The 22,588-nt window shown below is 37.0% G+C and overlaps 1 protein-coding gene across 1 annotated transcript; it reads right to left on the bottom strand.

The window, feature by feature from the left end:
* Positions 1 to 371: 371 nt before the first annotated feature.
* LOC110542666 (prolactin-3D4-like) lies at positions 372 to 5,875 on the bottom strand. The gene is made up of 5 exons (XM_060372619.1): positions 5,845 to 5,875; positions 4,740 to 4,894; positions 3,485 to 3,592; positions 1,999 to 2,178; positions 372 to 569 (listed from the first exon to the last, which is right to left on the bottom strand). Exons 1-5 carry the CDS (start codon positions 5,873 to 5,875, stop codon positions 372 to 374), a joined length of 672 nt encoding a protein of 223 aa, XP_060228602.1.
* Between the last annotated feature and the right edge of the window lie 16,713 nt (positions 5,876 to 22,588).

Below are 22,588 nucleotides of genomic sequence, written 5' to 3'. Positions count from 1 at the left end.
CCTCAAAATCCACCTATACACTCCTAAACATATATCCAAAAGATGCTCAAGTACACAACAAGGACATTTGTTCAACCATGTTCATAGCAGCTTTATTCATAATAGCCAGAACCTGGAAACAACACAGGAGTTCCTCAACAGAGGAATCAATACAGAAATTGTGGTACATTTACACAATGAAATACTACTCAACAATTAAAAGCAAGGAAATCATGAAATTAACAGGCAAATGGTGGGGGTAGAAAAGATCTTCCTGAGTGAGGTATCCCAGAAGCAGAAAGACACACAAGGTGTATACTCACTTATAAGTGGATACTAGATCTATAAAATAGGATAAACCTACAAAAATCTGTACACCTAAAAGTGCTGAGCTAGAAGCATTCATTCTTAAAGACAACTCTGCACCTCAAGACCTTGAGGTAACTGTCCACCTTGTGTGTATCCCTCCTCAGGCAGCGGCACAGGTTATAAATGGTGAAAAGGCGAGTGTCTTCATCAGATGATTTCAAGTCTTCCAGTCCAGTCCAGGCAGGGTAGTCATTTCCATCAAATCCAGGCTCAGTCTCAGTCTAAACAGCAAATAGACGGATAGCATTGGCGTTATTACCAGCAGGATTTCCTGAACACTTTCTGTATCAGCGCAGGTTTGTAAGTTTGTGTAAGTACATGTATGTATATGTGTATGTATTTATGACATGATTATTGATGTCAGAAGCCAAGTTTGGGTAAAGTCCTTCCAATGACTTCTCCCTTGATTTTTTTTTTTTTTTTGGTATAGCTTCATAAGTGAAACTCATGTTAGATCTCCTTGTTTGCTTTTCTACTGCTAGCTTTAGAAAGAGATATAACCACATCATTTTTTTTTTCACACAAATTTTGATACTGGACTTGGGTTCCTCACACATGCAAGAGAGGCACTTACACATTAGACATCTCCACAGGTCCAATACAGATACAGATTCCTTCTCCTTTCTGCATCTCTGTTATGGGTGTGTGTGTGTCTTTGTTTCTCTCTCTCTTTGTGTGTATGTGTGTGTGTGTGTACTTAGTTGAATTTTTATGTAATTTTAAATAGACATGATTTGGATGTCAGTATTCAGTTTGGGTTAAAGATACACCAGTGACTTATATTATGACTTTTGAGAGAAATGCTCTTACTTTTTTCTGCAACTAATTGCAGATATCCTTATTTCTGATTCCCTAGTCTGAAGGTTTCAAAACGAAAGCACCACATCATTCTTTTGGCACAAGTTCTAGAAATGGACTTAGGTCTGCACAAATACCTAAAAGGCACTTACACACATGAGACAGCTCCCAGAGCATATTCCTTGGAAATGTTTTATAAATTTAGAAAAAAAATAGCAAGAAACTCTGAAATTTATTTTAAAGACCTTACCTACACAAATTTATAATTGTAGGCAGGCATACATATTTTCTGATATCCCACTGATTTCAGATGGTGTATCCTCACAAGTAGACAGATGTTACATAAGCAAGGTGCTATTTGGGTGTATATACTAATTAATTAGGGACAATAAAAGGCTACAAGGTGTCTTTCACCTTGGGGAGGTTTACATATTTTCATTTCTTCCCCTGATATGTCCTTCATACCATATTAGATCTGGTAGAAAGTCCTGATCCTTTTCTTCTTTTCAGATAAATCTGTTCTATATCTTATAGATTTACTGAATCCTTTCACAAGAGAAGTATATTTCACCTAACATACTAAGGTACAGGCAATCCTAGCACTGGTTGCCTATAAATATTTGTTTATAAAACCATATTTGCCATAAAATATTCTGAATTAGTCAAGAGTTTTCATCCAGGAAAGCTACAGTCCAAGTTCCTACGAGGCAAAGTTATTTTCTATGGTGATCACAGTTCTGTGGGTTTCTCACTAAATAATTCTGGATTTTGGTGTCTCAGCACTCTTATTTTATTTCACATTGACCAATTGCATGCATAGGATCAACCAAGACATTTGTAGAGACAGCTTACCCTGTTGAGTATGGTCTCAATTCCCTCCACAAGAATATGAATTTTGCCCTTCATATCGACGGCTTTTTTCATCATATTATCAGAAACTCCTGGAAGAGCAGTCACTGCAGGCAGCAGGTGTTTCACCGGTTCTTCCCAGGCATATGTAACATTCAGGATTGCTTTCAGAAGATCTACAGTCTAGGAAAACATCATTGGACATTGTCTTAAACTAAGTGACTTAAAGCTGTATATCCAGACACCTGTGTTTGGTTTGTTTTCATGAAGAAGGCAAACTACAGTATCTTTTCATTATTGATAATAAATATTAATAATTTCACATTGTATAATTATTGTATAATTGTAACGATTCACCTCCTCCATTCCAATTTGAAAAGCAACGTGAATTATATCTTAATAATTCTTTCAAAATGATGATTTTTTTCTTCACATCCTACCATTTGTCCTAAGTAAACCTTTTATTTTTGATTACTATTCTTGTCTATGAGAAAACAAGTTTTAATGGGCTCATTAGGTGTCAAAAGACTTGACTTTCATAATTTAGAAGCCCACCCTTTGGCTTTAGAGGTACTATGTATGTCTTGAAGTGTGCAGAACAAAAACTACTACAGAGCATAATTTTAATTTTATGTCATTCGTAGGAATGAGAATGAAATTTTGACCTCATAAAGGTTAGCCTAATGCCAGAGCTGTACCAAATGCAATTTTTAGATAGATGTTTACTCTGATGTCTGGAAGAATCTATGAAAACAAAGACTAGAGCTAAATCCAATGAGAAATTCAAAAGCTATTAAATTAATTAATGAAATGGAGAGGCCCATGCTGATGTCCAACATTTTGCTAGGAGCACTGGATGATCATGACAGGTAGTCAAAGGGAAGATATCATGACAGTAGATATACATTAGATATTTTTCAGTGTCATGATAACCTCATCACAACCAAAGTCATCCTGACCAACATGATGTTGTCTATAATGAAGCCTCTGGTAATGCTGAATTTCTTTTAAGATATAGGAGAAGGCAGATCAGGCATAGAGGACTGTAAAAATAATGAAGGACCAGAAGTAGGTCCTAAAGATTTTAGAAATTTAAGAAGAAATAACACACTGCCCAGTTTAGTAAAATACTGCCAGGGGAAGATAGTTTAATGTTATTCTACTAACACAACTGGATGTGTATTTACTCTATATTTGTATGAATATATTCAGCACTGACTGCCCAGTTGAAATCAAAAGTTCCCAAGACTAAGTAGAAGGTGTTGGGGAAAATCATCTTCTATATGGACAATTACACCCAAGGGCAAATGTGAATTGGCAGGCATTTGACTTAGTGCTAAAATTATCAACTGTATGACTGTTCTCTGACAAGCTGCATATTCCTTGAATCTGAAATTACCACACCTCTTATGGGCCTAGTAATCACAGACAGACCAGCTAGCCCATATATAGCATCACTTGCTTGGTAACCAATCAGGAGAAAACCTACTGTTGTTTCGTGGACTTGCTTTCGGTCCTCTGGAGTATGGATGGAAGAAGTGTGGCACATGGAAGGGATCCTGTCTCTTAGCCAACTCCTCTTGGCAAAGTTCAAGTCCTGGAGGAAAGTAAAAGTTTTAATTCATTTGGGCTTTCAGAACTGAATAGAAAGATACACAAACATAAGATGATTGCATTTGATAAACCTTTACTGTTTAGTATTTAAGGGCTACCGAAAATTTGCAACAGTAAATGATGGAAACATGAGCAGCTAACCTATTCTTTCTTTTATATCTACAGTCCATAATAGTGTCTCCCCAAACCCTCCCATTCATTTACTACTAGGCATGTTACTACTAGAAAATATTCAGCAATGAGTGAAACAAGAATTCACAAAACTATTTACTGTTTCTATTTTTTTTTATATGAAGAATGTATGAGCATTAGGTATTTATTATGAAAACAGAAATTATGTAATTCTAACTTTCAGAGAATTTATGAAAGTTAAAGGATGCTTAGAAATGTTGTGCTCCTCAATGAAGAGAAAAATAAGGAATATAAGAAAGAATAGTGAACAAAAATAACAATGGGAATATATGTTCTCTATAATTACAGAGAAATATCATCTCTATATATAACTTTCTGTGGAAATTTTCTTTGTTGTTTCCTCACTGTCAGATTCGGAGCAGGTTAGTTATAGCCTTGAAGAAGAGGAAATGCATTTTTTGTCTAAATTAGCCCTTCCATTGCACTAACACCCTTATTCCTAAAACTGATAAATGAAAACTCATAGGATTTATGATCTTATAAGACATTGTTTGTTTGTTTGTTTGTTTATTGTTTTGTTTTGTTCGGTTTTTTTTTTTGTTTGGGTTTTCGCTGTTATGGTTTTAATTTTCTTTTTCTTAGTCCACATAACTAACTGAAATTTAATGCCCCTGCATTGGTTATCTTTGGATAAACAGGTAAAGAATGCCAGTGAAGACATAACCCATGACCAGGAAATAAACTTTCCAGTGACAAAGTTGAAAAGAAGTGGTTACTCTTAGTTATTATGGAAACCCTGAAAATATCATTTACTTCTTTCAATCCTTGAGATTTTTACAGAATTTCAAATTTTGCCCATTCCACATTTTGCTACATGATTCCTTCTACTACCTTTGAAAGTGAATTTTTGGACTTGGTTATATAATACGTTCTAATTTAATTACTGTTCAGCTACTTGAAAGCCCTTTTAGATAAATATTTAGAAGGACATTACTTACAAATTCACGGTATATATCTGCAGCCACGATATACGTGTTATGAGACTGTTCAACCACACGGTGATACAGGTCTTCAATAGAAACAAGGGTAGTTGGGTTGGAGGCTACATTCTCCCAAAGGAGCACATTTGACACCAGTAGCAACAGGTACATCCCTGCTGTAGGAGAAAGAAACTCAGATGATCTATTCACAAAAAGTTACAACAGTTAAAATATCTTGGAATGCTGTCTGCTCTGAGGGTATTCCACCATGTGATTGAATGTGATATCACTTAATATGTCATTCATTTTTTTATTACTGAGAAAATACAGAGAAACAATTTCATTTCTTTAGTATAGAACTTGAAATGGGAGAGACTTGTCACAGTTTGCATTAGTTCCAAAACAGCTTCTCCAGTTTGCGATCACATGGAGCTTTGACTAATCATGAGCCAGAGACTTCAAGTCATTATCCGCACTTATTTGAAGTTCTCAAGAATTTAAGGTTGTCTTTCATTTTTTAATACATTATTATTGTAACTAATTGATTTTTCTTGTATATATCACATAAGACTTAGAATAATTGATAGTTTATTCATGTTGATTTAGGTGAGCAGATATTCAACCTTGACACACAATTTAATTATAATTTCCCATTTCTGTGCTTGAAGAAATTGGACCATTCATTTAATCTTTGTGTTCTCACTAAAGCCTAGTTTCTCAATAATGTAAATTGGCCCTTTTAATTTGCATTCTTCTTTTTTTTTTCTTTCAAGTTTACAATGTCAAAGAATTGGTGCTCCAAAGATACCAGGATCACTCTCAACTTATTCCTCTCCTGTTTATCAAGACTATGTAAATTTACTCTGAGAAATGTCAGGTGTCTACAGCACATGGAGAGAAATCCTTTGGAAAACCACTGAGCTCACAATTAATTTAGCAAATATAATATAGAAAGTTCTTTCAGATCTGTGTTACCTCTTCTATAGAAGGAACATGATCACATATCAGGTCTTCAAGGATGCAGAATATATGGCACCAGAGAAAATATACACTCCAAACACATTTTGAACATGTGTACAGGAGTTAGGCTTACATAAAGGCACATGGATGAATGGTAACTTACCGGAGCCTGGAAGAGTCAATGTCACCCGCATCTCTGAGAAGATCCACCACAGTGTCTTCTCCACCACAGGAAAGCTGCTCACCTGAGTCCTGAGTTCATTCAACTTTCTTCCTCCTATATATACTGCCAGAGTGCACCCAAGGCCAAGCAGAGCTGGGGGGTAGATTGAATCAGTGTCTATAGATCAGTGACATTCTTCCCTCAGGATTTATTAACATCCTCTTTACATTTACCACAGTTATGTCTCAATATTTGTCACACAACATTTCCTCCTTATGATCTATAGAATTCCTCCATATGATCTATAGGATTCTCCAAATCAGCAAGGCCATCTCTCTTCATTGATTACTCATTTTCAGGTCTGCAGGAGGATAAAAACTCATTTTCAATACTTAACCGTAGTTCAATATCTTAGGTCTTTTTTATCTTCTGCAATACTCTCTTGAATATTCTGGTTATAAAAAAATGCATTCAATAACAATATAAGCAGTGACCCTCTCTATCTCTACAATAGTCAGTGATTCTAGACTATTTTTTAATAAACCCAAATCTCTTTCAACAACCATAGCACCTTTAAAATGTTTCTCCCATTAGACTAGGTGGAACAGTTCTTTCTAGTAATCAACAGGTCTGAACACAAATGTTTATAAGGCATTTTGACAAGCACAGCATGTGCATTTATCAAAAGTCTACTTTTGAACGAAGATCATAATTTTGTAGATACCTTATCTTTACATCTTATAATAATACATTGATTGTTTCTTGAGACTTAAAGCAGATGAGATACTTGTTGGTGGCAATGGTAGCTGCTGTTCCCTGGATTTCAGCACTTGCCACACTTTGCCAGGCATGCTGATGGCCTTACCATATCACTGAAATGTAACTATTTCATGGAATTAACCTGAAATCATTTATGTATTGACTGATGGAATCATGAAACACATTTCATGTTGTAGCAGACTCTAAAGCATTAGAAGCCCAAAATTTTCATGTTGCTTGTTCTAAATGTTCAATTTCTTCAGCAATTAGTGTAACCACGTAGGTCTGCTTTTCTATTATGAACAATGGTTGCAGAATGAATAAATTGTTGGTATTATGTGCTTCCTATGAAAAATTTCTAGTGAAGAAACTGATCTTGGACTCTAGATTTTCAATTAACTTGTAAGTATCTAGCCTTCCTATTTTTACACCAGATGAGTCCCTTGTATAATTTTTTTTCCCTATTGTGTTTATTGTTCTTCAATATGGTTTACCAGACAAGTAAACCATTTAGAGCATCGTTAAATTTCATGGGGCAATTAGAAAAGATGGACAGCTTTGACATAATGCAAAATGTTATTGATGCTGAGAATCTACAAATAATACAAATGAAAATTTAACATGTTTTACTAGAGTATGAAGAAGTGTAAAGGCTTATCAACTATTTTTTAATTTATTCACTTTATATCCTGATCATGACCCCTCCATCTTCTCCTATAAGTCCAACAATCCCTCTTTTTTCCTCCCTAAGCCCCTCCTAGTCTTCAGATAGGTAGACCCCTCCTCTTTAACCAGCTGTGCACAGACTATCAAGAATCTTCATGACTACACACATCCTCTTCCTCTGTGGCCTGGAGATGAGGCCTTTCCTTGAAAATTTATCCACAAGTATGTTACATAGTCCTTTTCAGAGACAGACCTTGATCTCATTCATATTGGCTACATTTGAGCAGGGAGTTGATTCTCTCAATTCATGAGCTTTGGTTGGTGTATCAGTCTCTACAAGCACCCTGGGCCCAGATTTGCTGGCTCTTTTGGTCTTCTCTGGAGATCCTGTTCCTCCAGGTCCTTCAAATTCCATACTATTTTATAAGACCTCCTCCTCTCTGTCCAGTGTTTGATTGTGAGTCTCATCATCTGCTTCTATTCCCTGCTTGATTGAGTCTTTCAGAGGACATCTATGGTAGGCTCCAGTCCTGTTCTGTCTCTTAAACTGCATCCAGAATCTATCCTATTTGCACTTCTAAATGAGGGTAAGCAAACTTCCTAGGATATTCCCTGTTACTTAGCTTCTATAGGTCTGTGGGTTACAGTATGGTTATCCTGTAATGTATGGCTAATATTCGCTTATGAGTGACTATATACCAAGCATATCTTTGTGGGTAGGGGTTACCTCACTCAGAATGATCTTTTCTAGTTCCATCCATTTGTCTGCAAATTTCTTGTTGTCCTTGTTTTTAATGCCTGAAGTCGTTTTCCATATCCATTTATTGAATGGGAGAAATGTGGGTTGTTTCCAGTTTCTGGCTATTACGAATAATACTTTCATGAACATAGCTTAGTAAGCATCCTTGTTGAATGGTGCAGTATCTTTTGGGTATATGCTCAAGTGGGATCTTGAAGTGTATGGTTTTGGCTTCTTTGTTAAAACTCAAGTGTTTTAGGTTATATCCATTTATGGTCCTTGGTTGGAGAAGCAGTCTCATGAAAGACCCTGTTTCCTGATATATTTGGTCCTTGTAGAGCTCCTGTCCTTTCCAGGTCTTACTAACTTCCCCTTCTTTCATATGATTCCCTGGACTCTGCCGAAGGTTTGGTCTTAATATCTGCTTTGATACACTGCTAGGTAGAATCTTTCAGAGGCCCTCTGTGGTAGACTCCTGTCCTGTTACTTGTTTTCTCCTACTTCCAATGTCCATCCCATTTGTCTTTCTAAGTGAAGATTGATCATCTTACCCTGAACCCCTGCTCAGATATAGCCCATGGTAGCTCATTATCCAAGTGGGTTCTCTAGTAAGTGGAACAGCGACTACTTCTGACTTGAACTCAATGGCGAGCTCTTCGACACCTCTCCCCCTCGAGGGAGGAGCAGCCTTGCTAGGCCACAAAAGAGGACATTGCAGGCAGTTCTGAAGAGACCTAATAAGCTAGGGTCAGATGGAAGAGGAAGAGGTCCTCTCCTATCAGTAGACTTGGAAAAGGGCAGGGAGGAGATGAAGGAGGGAGGAAGGGGTTGGGAGATAATGAGGGAGGGGGCTACAGCTGGGATACAAAATAAATAACCTGTGATTAATAGAAAAATAAAAATTATTATTAAAAAAATCAAATGTTTGTAGGTGCATTGATTTACTTTTTGATCTTCAATTCGAGTCCATTGATTCACCAGTTTGTTTCTATAGTGTTTTTTTTTTAATTGTTGCTCTAAGGTACAGCTGGAGATCACGGATAGAGATACCACCAGAAAATCTTTTATTGTACAGGATTGTTTTAGCGATTCTGGTTTTTTGTTTTTGTTTTTGTTTGTTTTTCCATATGAAGTTGAGAATTGATCTTTCAAGGTCTGTAAAGAACTGTGCTGGTGTCTTGATGGGCATTTAACTGAATCTATAGATTGCTTTAGGTATTATGTTCATGTTTACTATGTTAATCGTGCTGATTCATGACAATGGGAAATCCTTCCGTCTTCTGATATCTTCTTCAGTTTCTTTCTCGAAAGGTGTTTTTTCATACAAGTCTTTCACTTGCTTGGATAGAATTACTCAAAGATACGTTGTTTTCTGTGTCTATAGTGAAGGGTGTTATTTCCCTAATTTCTTTCTCAGCCCGTTTATTGCTTGTATACAGGAAGGCTATTGATTTTTTTTTTAGTTAATTTTGTATCCAGCCACTTTGCTGAAAGTGTTTATCAGCGATAGTCTTTGAGAAAATCAACAAGATAAGCAAACCTATCCAAACTAACTAAAAGGCAGAGAGACATTATCCAAGTCAACAAAATCAGAAATGAAAAGGTTAATATAACAAGAGACACTCAGGGATTCCAAAAATCTTTAGGTCTTATTTTTCAAAACCTATATGCCACAAAATTTGAAAATCTGAATGAAACGGACAATTTTCTTGATGGATTCCACTTACGAAGTTGAAACAATATCAGATAAGCAAATTAAATGTTCCTACATGTATTTATCATAAAGAAATAGAAGCAGTCATCAGAAGTCTCCTAACCAAAAATATCCTAGGGCCAGATGGTTTCATCACAGAATTTTACCAGACTTTTAAAGAAGAGCTAATATCAATGCTCTTCAAACCATTCCATAAAATACAAACAGAAGGAACATTACCAAAGTCATTCTTTGAGGCCACAGTCACTTTGACACCTAAACCATACAAAGACACAACAAAGAAAGAATTTTATAGCAATTTCCCTACTAACCCTGAGGTAAAAATACTCAGTAAAATACTTGCAAACTAAATATAAGAACACAGCAAAAATATCAACCAACATGATCAAGTAGGCTTGACCCCATGTATGCAGGAATGGTTCAATATATGGAATCCATCAGTGAAATTCACTATATAAACAGACTGAAAAAAAATAAAAAAGAAAACACCTGATCATTTCCTTGGTAGTCAAAAAAGCATTTGACAAAATCCAACACCTTTTCCTGTTTAAAGTCATGGAGAGGTAAGGGATACAAGGCACGTACCTAAACATAGTAAAGGCAATTTACAGAAAGCCTGTAGCCAACATCAAACTAAACAAGGAAAACTTGAATCATTTCCATTGAAATCAGGGACAAGACAGGGCTGTAAACTCTCTCCATATCTCTTCAACATAGTACTTGAAGTCCTGAATAGAGCAATAAGGCAACTAAAAAAAATCAAAAGGTTATAAACTGAAAAGAAAGAAATCAAAGTATCTCTATCACAGATGGTATTATCATATAATAAGTGACCTCAGGGCTTATCAAATACTAAGAGAGCATGTTCAGTATGTGAGGATGGATAGGAGAAACTACTCTGTTATCTATAATATACCGTCATTCTGACTGATGTTGCATCGTACTGTCAATCTATATATATGAAAGCAGTTGAGGGGACACAGAGGTACCTATTGCATCAAGAAGGGCCACATTCTGCTTGTTTCTGCCACATTACACTTCACTCCACCTCCATTAAAGGGTTGTGATAGGTACTACAGTAAGATGGTGTACACAGGTTGCTTATGGACTCAATTTTTTTACTTAAAGGCCCTCAAAATAAGCTTGAGATTAATATCTTAACAATTCAAATTATTTAAAATAACGTGTTTGCTTACACTTCACATGGAAGAAACCCGCTATAAGCCTACATAACTCATTCCTTTCTGATTCTTAATAAGAAGAAATATCAACACAGCATGCATTGTTGCCTTAGTACTTGCGTGACCTCAAAACAATATTGCATCATTTAGCTTCCTTACACATACTTTTTTTCCCCATCCCATTTTGATTGCATAAATACTTTGATCATCTAAAGCCTCTTGTTTTGTAACCATCATTCTGTTTTTTAGTTCTGATTTCTAAATATACCTTTTTTCTAATGTGACTGTGATCTGCTCTTTGGCTACCAAATAGTCACTATTTCTTCACTGACTCATTATAATGTAACCAACAGTTATGTAGCAGTTCAGCTCAGTGGCAATCTCCAAAAGGAGATTTATTTCTATCCTCTGTCTATCTAGATTAGAACTCTGCAAATCAATTATATCAAATTTCTTATATCGCTAAAATATTTGTCTGCTGTTGTCATCAGGGGCCATGTGTGTCACACCCTTAAGATACGGATAAATTCTTGGCATGATAGTCATACATAGATATGGTCTAAACAATTCAATGTGTCATACATACTTTCCGAAATTTCAGGATCTCCCTGGGCAGAAGGAGAAATTTACACTTTACACCCTCTGCTAGTTCAGTTCATAGATAAAGAACAAAATCAAGCTCCTTTTCATTTTGTACTTGATTTATGGTGAAATTATAGAAACATATAATTGGTTTAAGATCTACCTGAACATAAAATAGGTTTCCTGTAAAACCACTATCGGGAAAATTTATGACCAACAGTTGCTGTGATTGTGTTCAGGAAATTCCTATAAGACTCTGCTGTAACTGTTACATCAATGCATATTTCACGAATACATTTTTAAAAATGTAACTTGGTCCTTTGATTTGAAGTGGTCTCAGGTGTTTCTATGTCTTCATGTTTATTTGTTTGTGGATTTGTACCTGCAGTTATACAAGACAGATATTAGCCATGGGTGTCATTCTTAGGGGAATCCTTGACCTCATTTTAAGCTCTCTTGTGTATCTAAATCTCTCATTAAATAGTATAATCTGAACTGACATAAATCCAGGGATCTTTGTGTATCTTTCTCCCCAGTGCTAAAACTCAAGTGCATGTCACCATGTCAGGTATCTGTATTTCTGAAGATCAAATTTAAGTCCTTGTGCTTACACAGGAAACACTTCACATACACAGACATCCCCCCAAACATGCTGACTTTAAATGTAAAGAACGCTGTGATCCATGGTATATACTCTCTTCTATGTGGCTATTAGACATATAATATAGAATAATCATACTAAAATCTGTACATCTGAGAAGCTAAGCAAAAAGGATACCTTGGATAAGATGCTCAGTTCTCACTCAGAAAGGCAAATGGTAAAGAACAACAGAAGAGGGAGAAAACAGGGAACAGGACAGGAGCCTAACACAGAGGGCCTCTGAAAGACTCTACCCAGCAGGGTATCTAAGCAGATGCTGAGACCCATAGCCCAACTTTGGACAGAAGGCAAGAAATTTTATGAAAGAAGGGAGAAATACAAAGACTTGGGTGGTTCAGGAGCTCAACAAGGAGAGCAACAGAACCAAAAAATCTGGGCCCAGGGGTCTTTTCTGAGACTGAAACTCCAACCAAGGACCATGCATGGAGATAAACTAGAAACCCTGCACAGATGTAGCCCAACGCAGCTCAGTGTCGAAATGGGTTTCCTTAATAAGAGGAACAGGGAATGTCTCTGACATGAACTCAATGGCCGGCTCTTTGATCACCTCTTCATGAAGGGAGAGCACTCTTAAGAGGCCACAGTGGAAGACACTACAGCCTGTCCTAAAGAGACCTGATAGGCTAATGTTAGAGGGAAGGGGAGGAGGACCTCCCCTATCAGTGGACTTGGATAGGGACATGAGAGGGAAATAAGGAGAGAGGGCAAGATTAGAAATGGTCAAAGGAGGGGGCTACAGCTGGGATACAAAGAGAAAACTGTTGTTATTAAAATAATAAATAATAAAATAATAAACTGTCATAAATAAATAAATATTTAAAAATATCATGATTCGAAGAGTTACTGAAATTTTTGTTTTCAACTTAATATGTATTTTATTCTTTTCACAATTTGTAAACAATATACATTTAATAATTTGGTTGAGGGTTTTGCTTAATTAGTTTCTATGTGACTGTAAATTTCAGGTTTTCATGAATTTAAAAGAGGTTCTTTGGATTCTGTATAGTTTTATGTGGTTTCCTTGTGTTTTTTTTTTTTTTTTTAATAATTTTTGTCTCCTTGCTGTGTGCGGTGGGTCTAAGACTCTTTTGCTCATTCAGCACTTTCTCTGCTTTCTCCAAGGAGGAAAGCCTGTCTGACCATGTTCCAGTTAGCTCAGCTAGTCTCCAAGTGTCTTCTGTAGTCTTTGCCGCATATGCTTTCTACCGTGGAAAGTCCTACTGAACATGATACATCTCAGGGTTTTCCTGAGGTGGTGGAGTTTTTTCCTACCTCAGCTGAATGTTGTTCCCAGAAGAATGGAACTCCTCACAGTCGGTTAGGACACTTTTTTTTTTCATACCCCTATTATCATACTTTTTATCAATAAAGTTTTCACCAAGGTGGAAGATTTGACTTTTAGTGGAAATGGTTGGAAATCAGATATTTGATTTCATACAGTTCTACATACAGTATGCTCTATAAGGTGAGTCCATGTAACTTTGACAAAATAAATTATGTGTGCATGTGTGTGTGGCTTTTCCAAGACAGAGTTTCTCTCTGTAGACCAGGGTAGCCTGGAACTCACAGCAAGCCACCTGTCACTGTCTCCCTGATTGTGGGATTAAAGGTAATTTCTTCTGTCTGCAACTTTTCACTTATGCTAGCACATTTAAGCACAATAAGATCACTGGTTTGCCAAGTATACAATTTTTTTCCTAGCCTTATTTTGTTGTCCCACCATTGCTCTGTCTGGTATGAGTGGATATCTGTTCATATCTCCCAGAAAGGATCAGTGTCATGCAATACTAGGTCATGAATCTCTGACATGGACTAAAGTTTTCCTTTGTTGAAGTGGGAAAAATATTCAAATTATTAAAATTCTAGAACGTGTGTTTTATGTGTGCCTGTGCATATGTCTGTCTTACTGTCTGGGTATATTCTCTCTCTCTCTCTCTCTCTCTCTCTCTCTCTCTCTCTCTCTCTCTCTCTCTCTCTCCTCTGTGTGTGTGTGTGAGAGAGAGATGATCAGATGCGAACATAAGGAGTTTTTCTCTATTGATGCTATATGATTGTGACAAGGTCTCACAAAAATCTTGAGTCTCTTTTTCTCCAATAAGCTGTTAACACAACATACTTTAGTCATAAGATATGGATAAATCAAACCAGTACTGGTTTGGAATATTAATTCTTACCAGATAATATTCATACTATATAAAGGTAGGTTCACGATGTGAGAGAAGATATTACTAGCAAGATTATCAAGGTTACATCCACCCTGTGATCTCTTACAATGACTGGTATGACATCATATGCCCATGTAGCAAAAGCAGCATGGATTGTAAGATTTGAGGTATAGTCCACAGATAAAAGTGATTTCTAGATGGCCTCTTCAGAGGAAGCCCATAGGCTGGTCGGTTTCCAAGTGTGTTCTCTAGTAAGGGGTACAAGGGCTGTCTCTGATATGAACTCAGTTGCCAGCTCTTTGGTCACATCTCCCTGGGAGAGTGTAGCCTTGCCAAGCTACAGAGGAGGAGGATGCAGCCAGCCCTGATGAGACTTGATAAGCTAGGATCAGATAGAAGGGGAAGAGGACCTCCCCTATCAGGGACTCGGGAAAGGGCAGGGGGAGAAGAAGGAGGAAGGGTAGGACTGGGAGGATATGAGGGAGGGGCCTGCAGCAGGGCTATAACGTGAATAAATTGTAATAAATAAATAAATGAAATTTAATTTTAAAAATAAAGTTTTAATAAAGTATTTAAAACTCACACAAAAAGTAATTTCTACTTTTATTAACCAGGTCAAAATCTATTGTCTCCTGATATCAAAGGCTTAAGGGAGAATTTGATACTATTATTCTGAAGGAAAAAAAACAAAAAAACAAAAAACAAAACAAAGCAAAAAACAAAACAAAATGAAAAAAACAGAAAAAAACTGTAATGAACTGTCCCACAGTGCTTCTTTTTATACCTACAGATATGGGGAGCTTTCATTTATCATAAAATAACATTTCTATGTACTATGTAGTAATTTATTACAAAATTAATAACTGTTGGACATGCATACTACAAAGCACTGAAGTTTTCAGCTTAAAACGGTATGGATATATAGTAAGACTACGTTTCCGAAAATGTGAGGGCCATTACCCACACTTAGTAACAGCAGCTCTTACTATATTCATAAGAGCTACTTATGACCAATCCAGGCAAAATTCCATCATTACTGAAAAAGAAACTAATGAAGTCCTACAACGTTCTGAACTGTTACTCCTACTGATGTGTTCTGAAGTAAGGAGAATGCATTTTCGACAAGGATGAAGGCTGTGATCTGCCTTGCTCAGGTAGGTGATCCCAACACCATGAACACACACACACTCTACTACGTAGACTTGATGGGACTGAACTAGGAGACATAAAGTTAAATGGAGCAGATGGGAGAAATTGAAAAGAAGGTTGTGAAATGTAGATTTCTTGAGAGCACATTAAAAGCATGAAATAAATTATTAAACATTAAAAACTATGCAATTTCATGCCTGTTGTTTCAGCTTTGTTATGAAATTTTGTAAAAGTGCTGTAGCAATCTCTCTGCAACTAGGTTTGAGACAGCTAAAAATAAGTTAAATTTCCTTTACTAAAAAGGAGAAAGTTACCTATTTTCACTTTCTTTTTTTTATCTTTTTTTTTAATATTTTTTTTATTTTTTTATCAGTTACATTTTATTAACTCTGTATCCCAGCCGTGTCCCGATCCCTCATTCCCTCCCAGTCCCTCCCTCCCTCCCTCATCTCCACCGTGCCCCTTTCCAAGTTAATGTAAATAAAAACTCTATTTGGAATTAAAGTTTACAACAACTTCATAAATACAAATAAAGCTTGCTAAATAGGATTAACTTTTTCTTATTTTTATAAGAAAAATTTAATTAAATATTAAAAGAAAATTTTTAAAAGTTGTGGTATAAGATATTAAATGTGAACAAAGAGAATAGTCTTTATAGAATGGGTTTCTCAAGCAATTTCTCCACTAAATTCTCAAATATTTTATTTTTAGTGAAATACAATTTTATTTTAGTATTTTTATTTCAATATTGTATTTTAATAAAATACAATTCTACCTGATACCTGATTTTATAAATTGTTTTTTTAGTTTAATAATAATTGTTAATTATTTTTTTAACTTTTATTTTTAAATATTAGTTACAGTTTGTTAACTTTGTATCCCTGATGTATCCCATCCCCTCTCTCCCTCACAATCCCACCCTCCCATTCTCATCTCCTCCTTTCCCCTTTCCAAGTCCACTGATAGGGGAGAACCTCCTCCCCTTCCATCTGATACTGGTTTATCAGATGTCTTCAGGACAGGCTGGAAGAGGCAACTCACTGCAAAGTCCTCCTCTGTGGCCTGGAAACAACCCAGATATCCCTCAGTTGAGGAGTGGATACAGAAATTGTGGTACTTTTACACAATGGAATACTATTCAACAATTAAAAATGAGGAAGTTATGAAATTTGCATTCAAATGGTGGGACCTAGAAACGATCATCCTCAGTGAGGTATCCCAAAAGCAGAAAGACACACATGGTATATACCCACTTATATAGACCTATAAGATAGGATAAACATACTGAAATCTATACACCTAAAGAAGATAAACAAGAAAGAGGACCCAGGGTACAACGGTCAGTCTTCACTTAGAAAGATAAATGGGATGGACATTGGATGTAGGAGAAAACAAGTAACAGACAGGAGCCTACCACAGAGGGCCTCTGAAAGACTCTACCTAGCAGTGTATCAAAGCAGATATTAAGACTCATAACCAAACCTTTGGAAGAGTGCAGGGAATCAAAAAAAAAAAAAAAAAAAAAAAAAAAGGGAGGAGGTGGAGGAGTTAATATGACCTGGAGGACAGGAGTTCCACAAGGACCAAATATATCTGGGCACAGGGGTCTTTTCTGAGACTGATTCTCCAAACAAGGACCATATATGGATGCAACCTATCCATATATGGATGACTCTGCTCAGATGTAGTCCTTGGTAGTTCAGTATCCAAGTGGGTACCCTAGTAAGGGGAACAGGGACTGTTTCTGACATGAACTCAATGGAGGGATCTTTGACCTCCAACCTCCCCCCCCCCCCCCCAGGGACGAGCAGCCCTGCTAGGCCACAGAGGAGGACTTTTCAGCCAGTCCTGAAGACACCTGATAAACCAGTATCAGATAAATTGTTATATATACTTTTTTTCTATTTTTAAAAATTCTTCTCTTATACAATACATCCTGACCATTGGGTCCCTTTCCCTCTATTCCTCACAGCAGCTTCCAAACTTTTCCTTGAATCCACTTTTCCTCTCTTCTCCTTTATAAAAGAGCAGACCTCCCAGGGACATCAACCAAAGATAGTGTAACAAGAGGCAATAAGACTAGACACAACCATCATATCAAGGCTGGAAGAGGCAACTCACTATGAGGTCACTGATCTGAAGAGCAAGCCAAGAATCAGAGATGCCCACATTATTACTGTTATCAGTTGAACTAAAACCCTAAGCTAAACATCTACAACTCACTGGAGCTAGCTTAGATCCTTTTAGGATCTGTGATTGCCTCTTCAGTCTTTGTGAGCCTATATGAGCCCTGCTTAATTGATTCTGTGGGCTGTGTTCTCTTGATGTCCTCAACCTCTCTGGTGCCTAAAATTCTTATTCCTCCTCTTCTGCAAGTCTCCTTGAGCTCTGCCTAGTATTTGCTGTGGTTCTCTGCATCTTTTCTTATCAGTGGCAGGAGGAAGCCACTCTGACCACAAGTGGGCTAGGCTACCATCTCTGAGTATAGCAGAATATTGCTAGGAATCATTTTATTGACATTTTTTCCTTTTTCGTTTTTGGACAGTCATGTTTGTTTCTATCCTAGATCTCTAGGCTGTCCAGTTTCTAGATCCTTGCCATCAGGTCAGTGTTGGGTATGGTCTCCTTCTCATGGATTGGGCCTCAAGTTAGACCAGCCATCGGTGGGCCACTACCACAAGCTCTGAGCCACCATTGTCCCAGGACCTGTTGCAGGCAGGACAAGTGTGGTTCAAATGTTATGTAGTTAGATGATCCAGTCCTAACCTGAGAGCCTTGTTCAATTAAAGAAGACAGAAATCAATAGGGAGGTTCCTCAAAAAATTCAGAATCAAACTCACTAAAATCCCAGGTATTCTTGGGCATATACACAAAGGACATTCCGTTTGACCTTAAGGGTATTTGCTCATCTATGTTAATTGTGGCTTTATTCATAACAGCCAAAATCTGGAAACAATCTAGATGTATCTCAACCAAAGAATGGATAAAGGAAATGTGGTATATTTTCATAAGGAATAATAATTCAGCTATTAGGGAAAATTACATCATAAAATTTGCAGTCAAATAGACGGAACTAGGGAAAAAATTCATCCTGAGTGAAGTAACCCAGATCCAGAAAGACAAATATGATATGTAATAGGTTAAAAATGGATCTTGGCTGTTAAGTAGAGGATAATCACACTTCAATCAGTAGACCTAGAGAAGCTAAGTAACAAGGAGGGCTCTAAACTGGACTCAGGATATATGTAAGAAACAGAAATATAACAGATTTTGTGGGTAGGTTTGGGGTCTATGGGCAGGAGAACATGAAGGATCAGAAAAGAGAGGAAGGGGAAGCAGCAGAGAGTTCAGGAGGAGGTGAATAAAAGAGGGGAAACTTACGGGGTGGTGTGAAAACCGAGTGCAACGGAAACTTTTTGGAACCTACAAGGGTGGCCCTAGTGAGGATACCTCGTAAAGGAGGATGTGGAGCCTAGACAAGGCATCTTTTTTTCCTATTTAAAATCAGCTCCTCTTTTGAACTTAATATTATTAAGTAACATGATTCATATTTGAATCATAGAGAAAGAAAGAAAGAGAGAGAGAGAAAGAAAGAAAGAAAGAAAGAAAGAAAGAAAGAAAGAAAGAAAGAAAGAAAGAAAGAAAGAAAGAAACAATGAAACAAAGAAAACCTTTTTAAAACTTTTACTTGCATTTATTCGTATAGGCACACAGATGTTTTGGGACATGCATGTAGACACACACATGTTGCTTGCTTTCCTGTGCAGGTCCGGAGACATCATGCCAAAGTTGATTCTCTCCTCCAGTATTACGTGTCTCAGGGATTGTGATCGGTTTGTAAGGCTTAGAAGCAAATGCCTTTATGTGCTGAGCTATGTTTCTAATCCCACAAAATAACTATCAAACAGCTGAGCAAACTAAACTTTCAATGTGATTGCCACACTGCTGCTATTGAAGATGCCACTCCCAAGTAGGTCCATGTGCCTTCACTCACTGACGGGAAAACTGCTCCTGCTTTCATCCAGGTGATTTGCTACTTTCTTATAAACCTATTCCAGTCCTGAAGATACCTGATAAAACAGGATCAGATGAATGGGGAGGAGGTCCCCCCCATCAGTGGACTTGGAAAGGGGCACGATGGAGATGAAAGAGGGAGGGAGAGACTGGGAGGGAATGAGGGATCGGGACACAGCTGGGATACAGAGTTAATAAAATATAACTGATAAGAAAAAATAAAATTAATAAAAAAAACTATTTTCAAATCCCATTGTTTCACTGTGACTTTGTATCCTTTTTAAGTCTGCTGTGGCTATAAATGATTTTCATGTGGAAATGGCACATGGGTATTTTAGGAAGATGTGGAGAATGAGACAGTTCTGTAGTGAGGTAACATTTAGAAGAGCTTAGAAGGATTTCAGATTTCAGTGGTGATAACAATGGAGTATTATTTTAGAAGCAAATATCTGAAACTATTTACCTTTAATAATGTTTCCAGCTAGTCTTTGAGAAACACATACAGTTTATTTGATTTTTATTTTCCATTGTCAAAGTCTTCACAATCTCCTTCCATGTTCTACCTGCCAACTTTATGTTCTGTCTCCCTTTAAAAATGGTAAAGAAAACAACTAGTCCTAAGAGTAGGATCTGTCCTAGAATTTCATAGATAAACCCATTGTCACAACATTTCTTAAAATTCTTGATTTTTCTTCTCATGGAACAGTCATTCTCAACCTAAGTGTTGTGATCCCCTAGTTATCAAAAGACCTTTTCACAGGGATGGCATATCAGATACCCTGCATATAATATATTCACATCACAATTCATAACAGCAGTAAAATTATAGTTACGAGTTAACAATGAAATAATTTTATGGCGGGGGCTTATCATAATATGAGAAGATGTATTAAAATGTTACAGTATTGGGAAGGTTGAAAACCACTGTCCTGGAAGCTATTGCAAAAAGCCCCCTGGCAATGGGTGAGAAGTTGTGAGAATTTATCCTCCACTGTGCAGGACTTTAATCTGGCTTGATCTTATATGAGGGTTATGTACCCTGTCACTGTCACTGTGAATTTATATGTATATCTTCCCTCTTTTCTGGGAATTGATGTTTCTCTTAAATTCTCCACCATTCCTCTCGCTCTTACAATCCTTCAGCTACATATGGTATTTAGGCACTTGAGGCTAAAAGGCAGGCAAGTTATCCTATTTATGGATGAGCTTTCCAAAGTCTCTTAGACCTCATCCAGTTTCTAGCTGCCTATCTCTATGCTAATTACCGTGTACTGTTACAATAAGTTTCTCAGGTATGAGATGACTAATGTACTGATCTTTGACCATAACAATATGACATACGTGTCATCTTACTGTTACACTCATTTAGCAAAATATTAGTGTTATGTATTTTTTTTCCTAGGCATATGAACTGCTTAGCCTCATGATCTTGGCCTCATAAAACATGTCAATATGGGGTACATCTCATTGAGCAGTCCATGAGTCAAAAAAAAAAAATGGTTGGCCACTTACAACATTTGGTCATATTTATATCTTCCAGGCAGACCATTATATCTTTTTTAATATTTTTATTTTAATTTTTATTAATTACACTTTATTCACTTTTATCCCCCCATAAACTCCTCCCTCCTCCCCTCCTCCCCTCCCAATCCTACCCTTCCTCCCCCTTCTTCACACATGCCCCTCCCCAAGTCCACTGATAGGGGAGGACTTTCTCTCCTTCCTTCTCATCCTAGTCTATCAGATCTCATCATCTCGTCGGGATGAACTACATTGTCTTCCTCTATGGCCTGGTAAGGCTGTTCCCCCATCAGGGTGAGGTGATCAAAAAGCAGCACAATCAGTGTATATCAGAGACAGTCCCTGTTCCCATTACTATGGAACCCACTTGGACACTGAATTGCCATGAGCTACATCTGTGCAGGGGTTCTAGGTTATCTCCATGCATGGTACTTGGTTAGAGTATGAGTCTCAGGAAAGACCCCTGTGCTCAGATTTTTTGGTTCTTTTGCTTTCCTTGTGGAGCTCCTGTCCTCTCCAGATCTTACTACCTCTCCCTTCTTTCATAAGATTCCCTGCATTCTGCCTAACAGTTGGCCATAAGTCTCAGCATCTGCTTTGATAGTCTGCAGGGTAGAACCTTTCAGAAGCCCTCTGTGGAAGTCTTCTATCTTTTTCCTTGTTTTCTCCTTCTTCTGATGTCCATCCTCTTTGCATTTCAGAATGGGTATTGAACATTTTAGCCAGCGTACTTCCTCTTGATTAGTTTCTTTAGGTATACAGATTTTAGTAAGGTTTATCCTGTATCATATGTCTATGTGAGTGAGTATATACCCTGTGTGTCTTTCTGCTTCTGGCATAGCTCACTCAGGATGATCTTTTCCAGTTCCCACCATTTACCTGCAAATTTCATGATTTTTTTTAATTGCTTTTATGGTGTTCAATAGTTGGCTGGGATTTACAATTACTTCTGAGGAAGCACACATGGAAAATCCAGTATGAATACCACAGCCATTAGTGGTGAAACTATCTTCTGGCTTTCTTCATGTTCTTCTACAAAAGAAAATAATGTCTTCAACAATAGATTCCATAACTTTGAGAAGGTTAACCAATGGTATTGGTTATACCTGTTGTATCTGTGTATCTGTAGATAGCTACAGTTTAAATTAAGCTTAATTGTTTAGGATTTAAGTAGATGTTTTAGGTTGAAAAAGATATTTTTTGATTGTTAATACAAATCATGATAGAATTTGAGTTAGGTACAGAACTTGGAACACAGCATGATAGGATAGATAGTAGAGTATTTTTTTCAAGGTTGCTAAATACATATGGACTGGATACTGCAAATGTGATTTTTACCCGATAGTATATAATGTATTGATGTTAAAATAAAAGTCTTTTATTTAGACAAAGAGGGAAATGTTGCAGGATATTTGATCCCTTTGAAAATGCAGAGACTGTGAACTGTAAAATCCTTTTTCTTGTTAGGTGTTGCTCAGCCAACACACACCTTGCTATACACGGGTTTTAAAAAAAAATTAACCTTATGTCAAGAGTCAGAGCAAGAAACTAGCTGACAGGGAGTAAACAGAAAGGGGGGACATTGAGTTGAAG

Source organism: Meriones unguiculatus, chromosome 19 (genome assembly GCF_030254825.1).
Source record: "Meriones unguiculatus strain TT.TT164.6M chromosome 19, Bangor_MerUng_6.1, whole genome shotgun sequence".
Lineage (NCBI taxonomy): Eukaryota > Metazoa > Chordata > Mammalia > Rodentia > Muridae > Meriones > Meriones unguiculatus.
The sequence above is the reverse complement of the archived record's forward strand: the minus strand, read 5'-3'. Positions and strand labels throughout refer to the sequence as shown.